The sequence below is a fragment of the Podarcis raffonei genome, chromosome 16, assembly GCF_027172205.1.
Source record: "Podarcis raffonei isolate rPodRaf1 chromosome 16, rPodRaf1.pri, whole genome shotgun sequence".
Lineage (NCBI taxonomy): Eukaryota > Metazoa > Chordata > Lepidosauria > Squamata > Lacertidae > Podarcis > Podarcis raffonei.
In genome coordinates this window covers 30,113,308-30,127,128 of record NC_070617.1, presented here as the reverse complement: position 1 = coordinate 30,127,128, position 13,821 = coordinate 30,113,308, and the positions used below count along the sequence as shown (strand labels likewise).

Sequence of the window (13,821 nt, the reverse complement as noted above, 5' to 3'; positions counted from 1 at the left end):
ATCCAAGCTCCCCACAAACAATTCAGAATGGATGCTCCTTAAACAGTCAACATTGTCTAATCTCGTTGCAAACAAATCAGAATAAATGCCCAAGGAACAGGTTATCTGGAAGCACCAGTGAAATCAGACGACTTTAACTTCCAGCCTCTACCTCTTCAACCAGCTGCTTACAAACCTCTAGTCAGCTTCTCCTCTGCTTGCTGCAAAGGCAGCAGAAAAAAATTGTCCATCTGAGACCTTGTGGAGCCACTGGCATTCAGCGCACACAGTATCCTCCAAGGTAGTCCAATGGCCTGGCTTAGTATAAGGCAGTTTCTGAGGTTCCTAAATATTGCCACTACAGTGGTACCTCGGGTTACATATGCTTCAGGTTACATACGCTTCAGGTTACACACTCCGCTAACCCAGAAATAGTGCTTCAGGTTAAGAACTTTGCTTCAGGATAAGAACAGAAATCGTGCTCCAGCAGCGCGGCGGCAGCAGGAGGCCCCATTAGCTAAAGTGGTGCTTCAGGTTAAGAACAGTTTCAGGTTAAGTACGGACCTCCGGAACGAATTAAGTACTTAACCTGAGGTACCACTGTAATAATAACTCAAGTTCCTTTGTCTAGTATAAGGGGGGGGGGGCAGTTTTCAGTCTCCTTGCATTTAAAGGTTTGTTCCAAGCTGACTCCTAAACACAACCGTAATCTTTGCCCACTGAAAAGGGAGCAATGTATTTATCACATTACTCTGGGGAATCCTGAGGTAAACAGCTGGAAGCTTGTCCAAGCACAGCACATCTGTTGTGGCTTTCTGTCTCTCACATCTGCTGCTTCTAAGCCAGTCACTTGAAGAATGCAGAGTCCAAAGAGAAAAGAAATCCTAATAACTACGTGCCTCTGAGGGGAAGGAATTCACCACTTGGGGCTCCACAGAGATGACCCTCTTCCCTGGAATACTCTCACCTGCTGTCCAACTTCTGAGGACAACCAAGAGGGTCTCCCCTCTGCTGATGTTTACACCCAAGAGGATCTGTAGGGAAGGAGGGGATGTTGCAAATATTTGAGGCTTAAGTCATTTAAGGCTTTAAACACTAGTGTGAGTACCTTTAAAAGGTAAAGGGACCCCTGACCATTAGGTCCAGTCATGGACGACTCTGGGGTTGCGGCACTCGTCTCGCTTTACTGGCCGAGGCAGCCGGCGTACAGCTTCCGGGGTATGTGGCCAGCATGACTAAGCCGCTTCTGGCGAACCAGAGCAGCGCACGGAAATGCCGTTTACCTTCCTGCCAGAGCAGTACCTATTTATCTACTTACATTTCGTGCTTTCGAACTGCTAGGTTGGCAGGAGCAGGGACTGAGCAACGAAAGCTCACCCCGTCATGGGGATTCGAACCGCCAACCTTCTGATCGGCAAGCCCTAGACTCTGTGGTTTAACCCACAGCGTCACCCGCGTCCCTTGTGAGTTCCTTTAGGGCTGCCATATTTTGAAAAGTAAAAACCAGGACACCCCAAAAGTTGTGAGCTTTTCCCCCCCAAAGACCCCAATGTTGTTGAGCCTTTCACAACACAACCAGCCTTTGAAATCCACACTCCTCTTAATTTTTCAAATAATGTGTACTCTAAGTAATGCATACAAAAATACATATATTGAAGGAAAGTGCTTTGCGAAAATGTGTATATTGGGCAAAAATTGCACCAAACATGTATACATATCAGCAGAAATTAGCAGAAATATATTAGCACTAAAGTGCTGGTGAATTTTCACAATAACTTTCTCTTTAGAAAAAAAAGAAAAATGCAAACTCAGAGGTGCCTTAAAATGTTCTCCTACCTAATCCTAAATCAAATCCCACTGGGAGTAAAACTAGGACAGCAATAATGTTTAATGACCTTAAAAAAAAATTTAAAAGGTGGTACTTCACTACTCATTCATCATTTTTATAAGTTTTCTCCATAAGTCTAATTGTTCAAAAGTGTTAATTTAATTTAGCAAGAGATAAAGTATTTCAATGCTCCGGCCATGAGCCACTGATGATATCATTAAATAAAATAAAAAGCAGAATATAACTATGCTAATATTTACATTAACAGTCCTACAATCCATAAAAACCCAAGGATCGATCCCTGCATTTCTTTAGCCTATAATTCCGTTCTTGAGATAAGCCATCTCACAGACGGTTCCCCAGATGGTCTGTGCAAAAGGCAATCCTTTGATGGCATGAGTCATCGTTACAAAGAGTGGGTAGATCTTGCAAAAAGGGGTGGAAAAGAAGCCTCTCCAAATATAGAGACAGCCCTGTGTCTAATCAGGAGGCGCAGGAAAGTGGGACACACCGATAGTCAGAAGTTCAAGGCTAATTGGGAAAACAAGATCTACTGCATATTTCAGATGCCCACAAAAGACAACAAAGCTTGTACGGCAGAGTTTGTGGAAGTAGACATCGCCTCCCCACCTTCTCCTGACAACTCCGAAATTTAAATACATGTTACTCTCCTTGACATTATTTTCAAAGTCATTTTTTATACAGTCATACCTCATGTTACGTCCGCTTCATGTTATGTTCTTTCAGGATACATCCCGCAGCGACCCGGAAGTACCGGAAAGGGTTACTTCCGGGTTTTGCCGCTCGCGCATGTGCAGACACGCAAAATGACATCACACACATGCGCAGAAGTGGCGAATCACAACCCACGTGTGCGCAGACGTGCCGCTGCAGGTTGCACTCTTTTCATGTTGCGAACAGAACAGATCCCGTTCGCAACCAGAGGTACCACTGTAGTGTCACATGCTTCTCCGCCGAAACACAACGGACTAGCTGCCCGTTCAAAAAGGAGCGGTGCCCTCTCTGGGCATACCAAGGCCCCATCTGCACTATACATTTAAAGCAGCATCATACCACTCTAAGTAGCCCACCCAAGGAATCCTGGGAAGTGTAGTTTCTTAAGGGCACTGAGAGGTGTTAAGAGACCCCAATGACCCTTCAGAGAGCGAAAATTCTCAGAGCGGTTTCACAGACAATCCCTCTTCCCAGAGAAATCTGGGTATTATGGCTCTGTGAGGGGAAGAGGGGTTCTCCTATCGACTCTCAGCACCTGTAACAGTTACCAGGATTCTCTGGGGGAAGTCAAGACTGTTGAAAGTGGCAGGGTGGTATGGATGAGGCCTTTCTCCGATGCTGTTGATGGGACAGTGTCTTCTGTGGCACTTGAGGGCAAGTCAGCCCATGGAGGGCAGGGCAGGTGGGACACACAGCTTGGTACGTCCAACACATTGCCAAATCTATCTAGATTTATGTCTGTAAGATCAGTGGTGCTTCTTTCAAAGAAAAGGCTTTTAATACTGCAGTGCAGTATCTGAATTTTAATAGACCTGTTTTTTTAAAAAAAAAAATTATATGGTTTTAATTCTCTTCTATTTCAACAGTGGCATTTTCAGCTATTGTCTTCTATGTGTTTCCAGCATTCTGTGTTTTAGCCAGGTTGTCTTAACTTTGGTAAGCCACCTTGAGTTCCAGACAGGGGAAAAGGCAAAATATTATTGATAATAATAATAATAGGATGGTTGTTATTCCAGCCCTTTCAATATCCAGGCACCATGCAGATTAGATAGACAGATGATTAGATATAGATGATATAGATAGATAGATAGATAGATAGATAGATAGATAGATGATAGATAGATGATAGATGATAGATGATAGATGATAGATGATAGATAGATAGATAGATAGATAGATAGATAGATGATAGATAGAGATAGATAGATAGATAGATGATAGATAGATAGATAGATAGATAGATGATAGATAGATAGATAGATAGATAGATAGATAGATAGATAGATGATAGATAGATAGATGATAGATAGATAGATAGATAGATAGATAGATAGATGATAGATAGATAGATAGATAGATAGATGATAGATAGATAGATAGATAGATAGATAGATAGATGATAGATAGATGATAGATAGATAGAAGATAGATAGATAGATAGATAGATAGATAGATAGATAGATAGATGATAGATAGATAGATAGATAGATAGATAGATGATAGATAGATAGATAGATAGATAGATAGATAGATGATAGATAGATAGATAGATAGATAGATAGATGATAGATATAGATAGATGATATAGATTTGCCTTTAAATGCAAACTGAATCTAATTTCTTCCTCATCCCAGAGGCACCAACTTGCTCCCAAGACTGAGGGGAGCTAGTGGAGTGAAAGCTAGCTATGAATACAATCCAGTTTGGGCAAAATGAGCATTATTATTATTATTATTATTATTATTATTTATTGTGTGGGTCTGCCCTCCATTTACAGTCCTATTGCACTGCATGTCCTAAGTCCTCTCTGTCTATTTTCTTCACACACCTCTGCCACTCTCTTCTGGTACTAATTGGTCATCCTTTTCCTAAATTATAAACCTGCAATGCTTTGGGTCCCATACCTTTACCTCTTGCAATGCCTCCTTTAGCTACTGTTTTTTCCTGGCTGCAGGAAGGGGCATAACTTGACTCCACTTGATGGGGACCACAGAGTGGGCTTGTAGGTTTCAATAAGGCCTCTCCCTGACCACTGGCAGAGGAAGGGGGTGCGGTGGGGGCGGACTGCCCCAGGTGCCATCAATGAGGGGGATGTGACAAAATGCAACTCAACACTGCCTGTGGAACCAAGCATGGTTGAGTCACATCGCGACGCGTCCCCTTCCCATCAATCGGTCAGGCTCTCCCTGCCCATCCCATCCATGTCCCGCCCTTGGGGGAGGACCCTGCCTTGCCTCGTGAGCAGCAGCACAGCTTCGAACATGGCCGCGCACACGCACACACACACACTGAGGGGGGTGACATTCGGCGCACTGCCCGCCTGCCTGCGACTCCCAAGACTACCCTGAGCCATCAGAGAAAGGCAGGGAGCTGTGCTGCTTTGCCAATGGCTTTCCCCTTTCCTTTTGACAGCTCGAGGGAGGCTTGGGAGTCACGGGCAGGCGGCGCACCATTGCCCCATGCGCTCCCAGGCTGCTGGAAGAGGGCAGGGCACGGCTCTCTTTGACGGGGGGGTGGAGAGAGGAAGGGGGAATTTCAATGTGGGGTAGAAGTGACAAAAAAAAATCTGCCCTGGGTACCACCAGACCTTGCTACGCCACTGCCCCTGACTTTTGCCTATGCAATGTGAGCATGGCACATAAATCTACCCAGCAATTCTGCACAATCTCAGGGTGTGTTCATATTGCCACTTACTCTGCTTCCAGTCCGACTGGAAAACTGGACGCAGAGGAAGCCCTAATTTGAACAGTCACCGCACATGCGCAGATGAGCACACGTGCGCAGGTGACAGCTTAGTGAATAGGAGCAGGGAAACCCAGTATGCATAACATTTCAGGGCACCCCTGCCCTCTCTCAGATATGAACAACACCATGCAAATTCAGCTTGAAACGCAGCGGGGGAGAAATGACCTTGCAGCATTTCGAGCTGCTAATATTAACATGCCGTCATGCTCCTTAATTGCCACACAGACAGGTAGTCACACTTATTATTGTGCACTGTTTCTTCCTTGAAGTGCATCTTGAAAGAGTACAGATGCCGGGTGTTGCCTAGCTACAAGACTGGATGCAGATGCAGAAAAATGCCTTCTGTCTCCAGCAATGCTGCTAAACCTATTCTTACCCCACCAAGGCTTCGTGTTTCTCTGTGACTTACTAGCTCAATCCCATTGTGAGTGCCTAGTTGACAGAGGGCCAGTTCTCAAGTTACACCCGTGTAAGCAGAATTAGTGGTGACCTTTCTTTTCCCCCCGAAGGCACACAGGACGGAGGCACACAGGACGGCAGCTCTGAAAAATGCAAGGTCTCCATATTGGTCTGAAAAACAACAGATCTCTCAGCAAAACATCTTGGGGTAATATTGGCATTTGATGTGCTGACCTTTATGGCAGTCAGGGAACCTTTCTTCTGTGTAGGACCGTTGAGCCAATGGTGCGCAGACATCACAAGATCGTACAGATCTCTGCGAGCCACACAGTCTCTGTGGGTTTCATGAAATTAGGGTTCTTGTGCAGCCTGTGGGTTGCAGGTTCCTTACCCCATTGGTCAAATCCAACATGGCAGACATATTGAGGGTGTGCCTAACTGAACGTTAGTTGCAAACATAGGTTTCGGTTTTCCCCCCAGGCATTTGAGGAGGGGGGATTTAGAGCAGCAGAGGTCCCAACCCTTTCCCATCCACTGTTAACTCTAAGTTGCCCCATCTCAAGAAGTCTCCTTCGCAAAGTTCCCGAAGTGCATTTAGCAAGATACATATGCTTTTGGAAGAAGAAGAAGAAGAGTTTGGATTTGATATCCCGCCTTTCACTCCCTTTAAGGAGTCCCAAAGCGGCTAACATTCTCCTTTCCCTTCCTCCCCTACAACAAACACTCTGTGAGGTGAGTGGGGCTGAGAGACTTCAAAGAAGTGTGACTAGCCCAAGGTCACCCAGCAGCTGCATGTGGAGGAGCGGAGACGCGAACCCGGTTCCCCAGATTACGAGTCCATCGCTCTTAACCACTACACCACACTGGCTCTCCACTACACCACACTGGAATTCTAATGGAGGGCAGGAGAGAGATTTATGTAGAAGAAGCAGTAACGATAGCATCATCAATTGGTTCGTCTGACTCAGAATTGTTTATTCCATGGGTGGCCAACATTATCCCCTTGAGATGTTGATAGACTACAGCTCCCATCAACCTCACCCAACATGGCCAATGGTCAGGGGCAAAGGAAACTGTAGTCCAGCAACACCTGGAGGACCACAGGTTCCCCATCCCTGCTCTAAAGCAACCTTCTCCATCCTAGTGTCCTCCATTGACCATGGAGTCCAATGACATCTGAAGGATATCATGTTTGCTACTCCTGGTATGTAGGATAGCTATCTATCTTGGTTGTGCCTAAAATGAAGAAGGCAGTTACTTTGGGAGCATGTGTGCCTTTAATTGACTTATTTATCCCAGCACATAATTTGAGAATTACTGCGCCAAGAACATGGCAGCAGCCCAGCTGGATCAGACAGAAAAGGCCCATCTTGTCCAGCTTCCCAATTTCCACTATGGCCAGGCAGTCACTCCTGGGAATATAGGGTGTTGCTATAAAAGGTAAAGGTAAAGGACCCCTGGACAGTTAAGTCCAGTCAAAGGCGACTAGGGGCTTGGGGCACTCACTTTGCTTCAGGCCTAGGGAGCCGGTGTTTGTCCACAGACAGCTTTCCAGGCCATGTGGCCATCAGGACTAAACCGCTTCTGGAGCAACAGGACACCGTGACGTAAACCAGAGCGCACGGAAATGCTGTTTACCTTCCTGCCACTTATTTATCTACTTGCACTTTTTGGCGTGCTTTCAAACTGCTAGGTTGGCAGGAGCTGGGACCGAGCACTCCGTTGCAGGGATTTGAACCACCAACCTCCCGATCAGCAAGACCAAGAGGAGAGGCTCAGTGGTTTAGACCACAGCGCCACCCACGTCCCTGGTGTTGCTGTATGCCAAGTCAGACTAGTCAGCCACCTATCTCAGTATTGTCTACAACCTTTTTTTTCTTTTTTCATAAGGGCCACGCAAGCTTATAGCAGGTCAGACTATTCATCCACCTTACCCAGTAGTATCTACCCTAGTGACAGTCAACGTGTTGTCCTGCAGATGCTTTGGACTACAACTCCCATCATCCCTGATCATTGGCCATACTGGCTAGTGCTGGTGGGAACTGTAGTCCAACAACATCTGGAGAGCACTATGCTGCCTGCCCCTGGTCTACCCTGGCTGACAGTGGTTCTCCAATTTCCCCAGAGGTGCCAGGGATTGAACCCAGCCATAGGAAGCTGCCTTCATACCAAATAAGACATTTGGTCCACATACTGCAAGAAGATCAAACCTCTCCATTCTGAAGGAAATCAGCCCTGAGTGCTCACTGGAAGGGCAGATCCTGAAGCTGAGGCTCCAATACTTTGGCCACCTCATGAGAAGAGAAGACTCCCTGGAAAAGACCCTGATGTTGGGAAAGATGGAGGGCACTAGGAGAAGGGGACCACAGAGGACGAGATGGTTGGACAGTGTTCTCGAAGCTACCAGCATGAGTTTGACCAAACTGCGGGAGGCAGTGGAAGACAGGAGTGCCTGGCGTGCTCTGGTCCAGGGGGTCACGAAGAGTCGGACACGACTAAACAACAACAACAGCAAGCTCAGCATTCTTCAGCAGGCATGGACAACCTGTTCCCCTGCCCAGATACGGTTATACTCCAGCTTCCATGATCCTTGGCCATTGGCCATGCTGCATGAAGCTGATGGGAGTTGGAGTCCAGAAACATCAGGAATTCCAGATCTTGATCTCGATCATGCTGGAAGAACCTCAGGCCTCTCTATCCGGTCCCTCAGGCCTCTCCTCTGGCCATCTTCCTTGGGCTGTGCCCTCCACAACAGCTGGTTCTGGTGCCTACAAGCCATGCCTTCAGTGAGGATCTTCCTTTGCAGCTTGAGTTCAATCCAAGCCGCAAAGGAAGAAATGAAAAAAGGGGAGAATGCACGTTCCAGATTCTTTCCTTTGAAGTCAGGTCCCCGAAGACCAGGGTCACAGCTCCTCTGGTTGGTTCCAAAACCAACAGCTCTAAAGCAGAGTCATTTAGCATCTCTTAGAAAGTTCGCCTCTTGACTGGAACAAGCGATTGCCCCAGTCCAGGAGAAGGGAATTGAAGTCACCCCTTTCTCTGCCTCCTGGATTTCATCCTCCTTCTCTCAAGAAAGTGCAATAGCTCAGTGGCTGAGCACACAGAAAGTCCCAGAGTCAATGAGCATCAGCAAACGCACCACTTCAAGTCTGCACTTATCTGCCGTCAGAAATGATTAATAACCAGGAGAGTTGAAGCATCACCCCATTCACTCCCTAGGCCAATTGTGACGGTAATTGCAGAATAAACTATCTTCTCTGTGTGTGTGTGTCTGTGTGTGTGTGTGTGTGTGTGTGTGAGAGAGAGAGAGAGAGAGAGAGAGAGACAGAGACAGAGACAGAGAGAGACACACACACACAGTCCGGTTTATAATACCAAATACCGGAACAAGCTTTTCTTTTCTTGCAATTCCTTTAACCGCTGGATTTTCTGTCCCACCAAACCTTGAACACCAAGCCAAGAGACATTAATTCAACTCTTCCTGTATCTCCATTGAGAATGATTCATGATACTGGAAGGCCAAGTCAATCTCAGTTCACTCCCTGGGCTGATGCTGAAGCTTAATCACCAGGAACAAAAAAATCTTTCTCATTAAATACACAGAGAGACACACTCCCAGGCTTCGGTTCATCCTAGAACGCCGAATAACAAACCCAGATTTTAAAAGGCGTGCAGATAGATCAGCCACACACACACAAAAACACACACATACACCATTTTCTGCTAGATGCTAGAAATACAAAGGCACAAATGAAGTCACAGATAAACAAGTCTTCCTTGATGCGTTCTAGTTACATCACCCCTTCCAAGCTCACACAAACAGGCACACATCTCCAGAGAGATGTGTGCCAAAAGGATGCTGAAGAGGTGTGGACCACAGCAAGGAAGGGAAGTATCAAAAAGGAAGACAACAACAGCATGCTTTTAACGTCAAAAGAAGGATCCCAGAGAAACGCGGGCTGACTGTGCCATCTCCACCTGCCTGGCCCTAAAGCAGATGTGGTCCTAAGTCTAGATGCATTCCAGTTCCATTATCCCTGGCCAATTGGCATAATGGTGGATGCAGCCCATAAACATGCTGGAGAGGTCACAGATTTCCCAATCGTGCCCTAAAGCACCACAAGGGAGACCAAGTCGGGTTGTCTGACCATCCACTGGGTGTGGAGCCTTGCTTCAAAACACATGCACCCACCACGCCATCGCCAGCATCACACAGAGAGTGGATGCCACCAGAATCCATCATGGGATTTTTCTTCCAGCCATTAAAGAGGAAACAGAGCTCCTTTTTCTCCTCCCTGCCTTCCCCAGTGTCAGCGACCGACACAGGCAGACTGGTAGCAAAATGCACACGCAAACACATACAATGAACCTTCCACAACTAGTCCCTCAAGATTAGGGGCTGACAAAGAGGATGAAGGGGGTGGGGGTGGGGTGGAGAATTGGTCCTTCCTTAAAGCAGCAAAGAAAAGGGATGCGCCTCTTTTTCGGGGGGAGGCGCCCTGATTTGATATAGCATCATTTGGGAATAAAAAGAGCCACAACCGAGAAAATAAAATAATAATAATAAAAACAGCCTCACCTGTTTTTCTTCTGCAAAGGGACACGTTGGGAAGCGGCAAGAGATGTCCAGGAGGGGATCGGAGGGGAATAAAACGGAAAGGCATTAGCAACGTCCAGCATCAGTCCCAGTAATTAATAATAATAATAATAATATAGATGCATGAATGCAAACGCACCCATTAGGAGCCTTACCTGGGTTGACCAGCTTGCTTTTGTATCGTATGGCCGTGCTCATATTTCTCTCTTAAGGGATCAGAGGGGATTGCACCAGATGTAGCTTCCTCCGGAGAGGCGAGCCACCCTCTTTTCCGATCTGCTGCTCTCCCTCCGGTCCTCCCTCCCGACTACAAAAAGCTCTCTCTCTCTCTCTCTCTGCATGCGCCTGTCAGCCAGAATCTGCTGCTGCCGCCGCTTCTGCTGCTGCATTAGAGAGGCTGGCCGAGGGAGAAAAAATAAAAAAAGGAAGGCGGGGCAGGATGCGGCCCAGCCCTGCCCACAGCCCTCAGCCAATCAGAGCCTCGCCCTGAGCCACCCTATCTGCATCCTCCGCCTCCTTTTCCAGCCTGCAAGCGAGTGGCCAGGGCTGGCCGTGTCTCCAGAGCATCCTCCGTTCTCCCTTTTTTTATTAGTATTACTCTTTCGCAGACATCAGATGGAAAAGAAGAGGGGCGGGTAAGCGAGGAGCATGGCTCTGGACCTCCCTTCCAAGTTGGAAGTCCTCAAGCAGCTCGCAAGGAAACAGGGTCTTCTGCATGTGTGCGTGTCTAGCTGTTGGGTGGTGATAGATGACAAAGTGTGTGTCTGTGTTATATGTGTTTTTATGACACATACTTGCATGCCAGTGTGGAGTAGTGGTTAAAGTGCTAGGACATTGGGACGCCGGTGGCACTGTGGGTTAAACCACAGAGCCTAGGGCTTGCCGATCAGAAGTTCAGTGGTTGAATCCCGCGACGGGGTGAGCTCCTGTTGCTCAGCCCCTGCTCCTGCCAACCTAGCAGTTCAAAAGCACGTCAAAGTGCAAGTAGATAAATAGGTACCGCTCCGGCAGGAAGGTAAACAGCGTTTCCCTGTGCTGCTCTGGTTCGCCAGAAGCGGCTTAGTCATGCTGGCCACATGACCCGGAAGCTGTATGCCGGCTCCCTCGGCCAATAAAATGAGATGAGCGCCGCAACCCCTGAGTTGTCTGCGACTGGACCTAATGGTCGGGGGGGGGTCCTTTTACCTTTATCTAGGACATTGGGAGGCCGGGGTTCAAATTCACAGCCACTGGGTGACTTTTGGGTCAGTTACCCTCGCTCGGCCCGAACTGCCTCACAGGGTTGTTGTGAGGGTAAAATGAAGAGGGAGAGAAGTGTGCATACCACCTTGGGCTCTCTGGAGTGGGGAGGCTGGATATAAATGTAAGAATAAACAAATAAACTGCTTTTTGGTAAACCGCTCTGAGGTTGTTCCTACGATTGAACGGTATATGGATTTTATTAAGTAAAAAAAAAAAGCAGTATAAGCCTGTGCACAATTTTTAAAGCATCGCAAGTCTGTTCTGAATGTTTGAGCGAAGATGTGTCAGTCACTAAAACCATCTATTTACTACAGTGACAGACAAAGCAGACATTATGGTCTTAAAGGCAGAAGCCAAGGCTTTAATATCTCTGTTTTGCTAGTCATTGTAATTCTCTCTCTCTCTCTCTCTCTCTCTCTGTGTGTGTGTGTGTGTGTGTGTGTGTGTGCAAGAACTCAAGATACACACAAATGTATGGAAGTTTATTTTGAGGGGGGAAATATTGATATTAGAATATAAGAGGATCAGTAAACGAGTAAAGAAACTAACTGATTGCAACAGCCTTATGCAGCAGGGTTGCTTGGGAGTAAGTTTCTCTGAATTCAATGAGGCTTACTTCAAAGTAGACATAAAAATGCTCGCAGTGTTTGCATATTAATATGATTATGAAAGTTAATTCATCAATTGCCTTTTAAACCACTGTCTCAAGGTGATTTGCATCTCTCTCCTTTCTTTGGCGATCCCTTGTAGCCGAGTAAGATTATCATGAACAAGGTCTTAACAATGAGTCCATAAGTGACTGTGGAGGCCAATTCTGGATCTACACACCCTTCCACAGTGGGGACATAGGTTTTCCAGGTGGGAGTTTATCACGGTGAGGGTTTTCCAAATGTGCCTTCCTGTTAGCACATTTCTCCCTTTCTTCCTGAGTTTGAGCATCTTCAAAGCCCATGACACCTTTGGTAAAGGCTGTTCTCCAATTGGAGCGCTCGCAGGCCAGTGTTTCCCAGTTGTCGGTGTCTATACTACATTTTTGAACATTTGCCTTGAGAGAGTCTTTAGACCTCTTTTGTTGGCCACCAGCATTATGCTTTCTATTTTTAAGTTTGGAATATAGAGGTTGCTTTGGAAGACGATGATCAGGCATCTGCACAACATGACCAGTTCAACAAAGTTGATGCTGAAGAATCATTGCTTCGACACTGGTGCTAAAAGGCTCTCCTAGTCACTGAAGACACCTGTTAGACACCTGTTCCTCCAGTGACAGAGCTGCATCTAAGAGCATCTCCACACTACACACCTGGCAGAGTGTGACCCCATCCAAGGTCACTTACCTTTCCCTGACCAGTACAACATGCTTGCTGGACAGCAGCACTAAAACAGCCCTAGAAGACCAATGTGTGTAGCCTAGATGAGTTGTAGGTGACATTTTCAAAGAAAAAATACATGCATGAGACTAAGTCATAGAGTTGACCCATTGAAATTAATGAAACTGAGTTAGTCACACTCATCAGTTTCAATGGGTCTACTCTGAGTAGGACTAGCATTGGATACAACCCAGAAGTGCCTGAACTTGTTAGGAAGTGGATCAGAGCCTTTATGGGCCTCCACATTGGAAATAAAACTATTTCCCCCTGGAAATAAACTATTTTCCCCAGCCAAACCCTCCATCAAATTAGCAAGGGTTGGTTTCTCCACCTTGGGCAATCTTGCAAATGGCCTATTGGGTTTCAATTGCTTGCATAGGAAAGGGAGATTCTGGCAAAAGAAAAGTGTATTTGGAAAGGGACTTGACTGGTGAGCTTGCTCCTAGGACAAGTCTTGAAGGTTTAATATTCCCACCCCCCACGCCCGTGTAACAAGAGTGGAGGCTGGGAATCCAGCATCCCTGTACAACTGTGCTCTCCTGGACGCATGGCATGCCAAGTCTATTTTTAAGGCTGGCAGCTTAATCATTTCTAAAACTCAAGCTTGGAAAGGAATTTGCCGCCTCCTCCTCAAACCTGTATTTGCCGAGTGTCGGCAATGTTGACTGGAGCCGTACAGAACAGCGGGTCTTTTGTACAATTCACCTTGTGGGGGGCAGGGGGCTGTTTGACAGCCCACAGCACAGGTTGGGTCGAAGTTTACATCAGCGATCTGTTGGTAGATCATCTGGGCGACCTGCAGGAGATCACCAAGGGTTGCTGCTTCAGCAATAGCAACAAATCCACTCTCCTGCACCTAAATTAGATTTCTGAAATGAAGAAGGCTTGCAGGTAACCGGGAGGGGATATGTGTGTGTGTCTGTGTTTTT

The 13,821-nt window shown here is 46.7% G+C and overlaps 2 protein-coding genes across 2 annotated transcripts in view; one reads left to right on the top strand and one right to left on the bottom strand.

Annotated features, from left to right (window-relative positions):
* The window catches only part of SEPTIN5 (septin 5), a 77,661-nt gene extending 66,991 nt beyond the window's left edge, over positions 1–10,670 (bottom strand). Inside the window, exons 1-2 of the mRNA XM_053369282.1 lie at positions 10,439–10,670; positions 10,266–10,276 (exon numbers count right to left, since the gene is read on the bottom strand). Of these exons, the coding sequence (XP_053225257.1) occupies positions 10,266–10,276; positions 10,439–10,481 (54 nt within the window). The 5' untranslated portion in view covers positions 10,482–10,670. The remainder of the gene's footprint in view (positions 1–10,265; positions 10,277–10,438) is intronic.
* C16H22orf39 (chromosome 16 C22orf39 homolog) overlaps positions 1–13,821 on the top strand; it is a 191,844-nt gene that overhangs the window by 14,785 nt on the left and 163,238 nt on the right. The gene's annotated exons all lie outside the window — the stretch shown is intronic.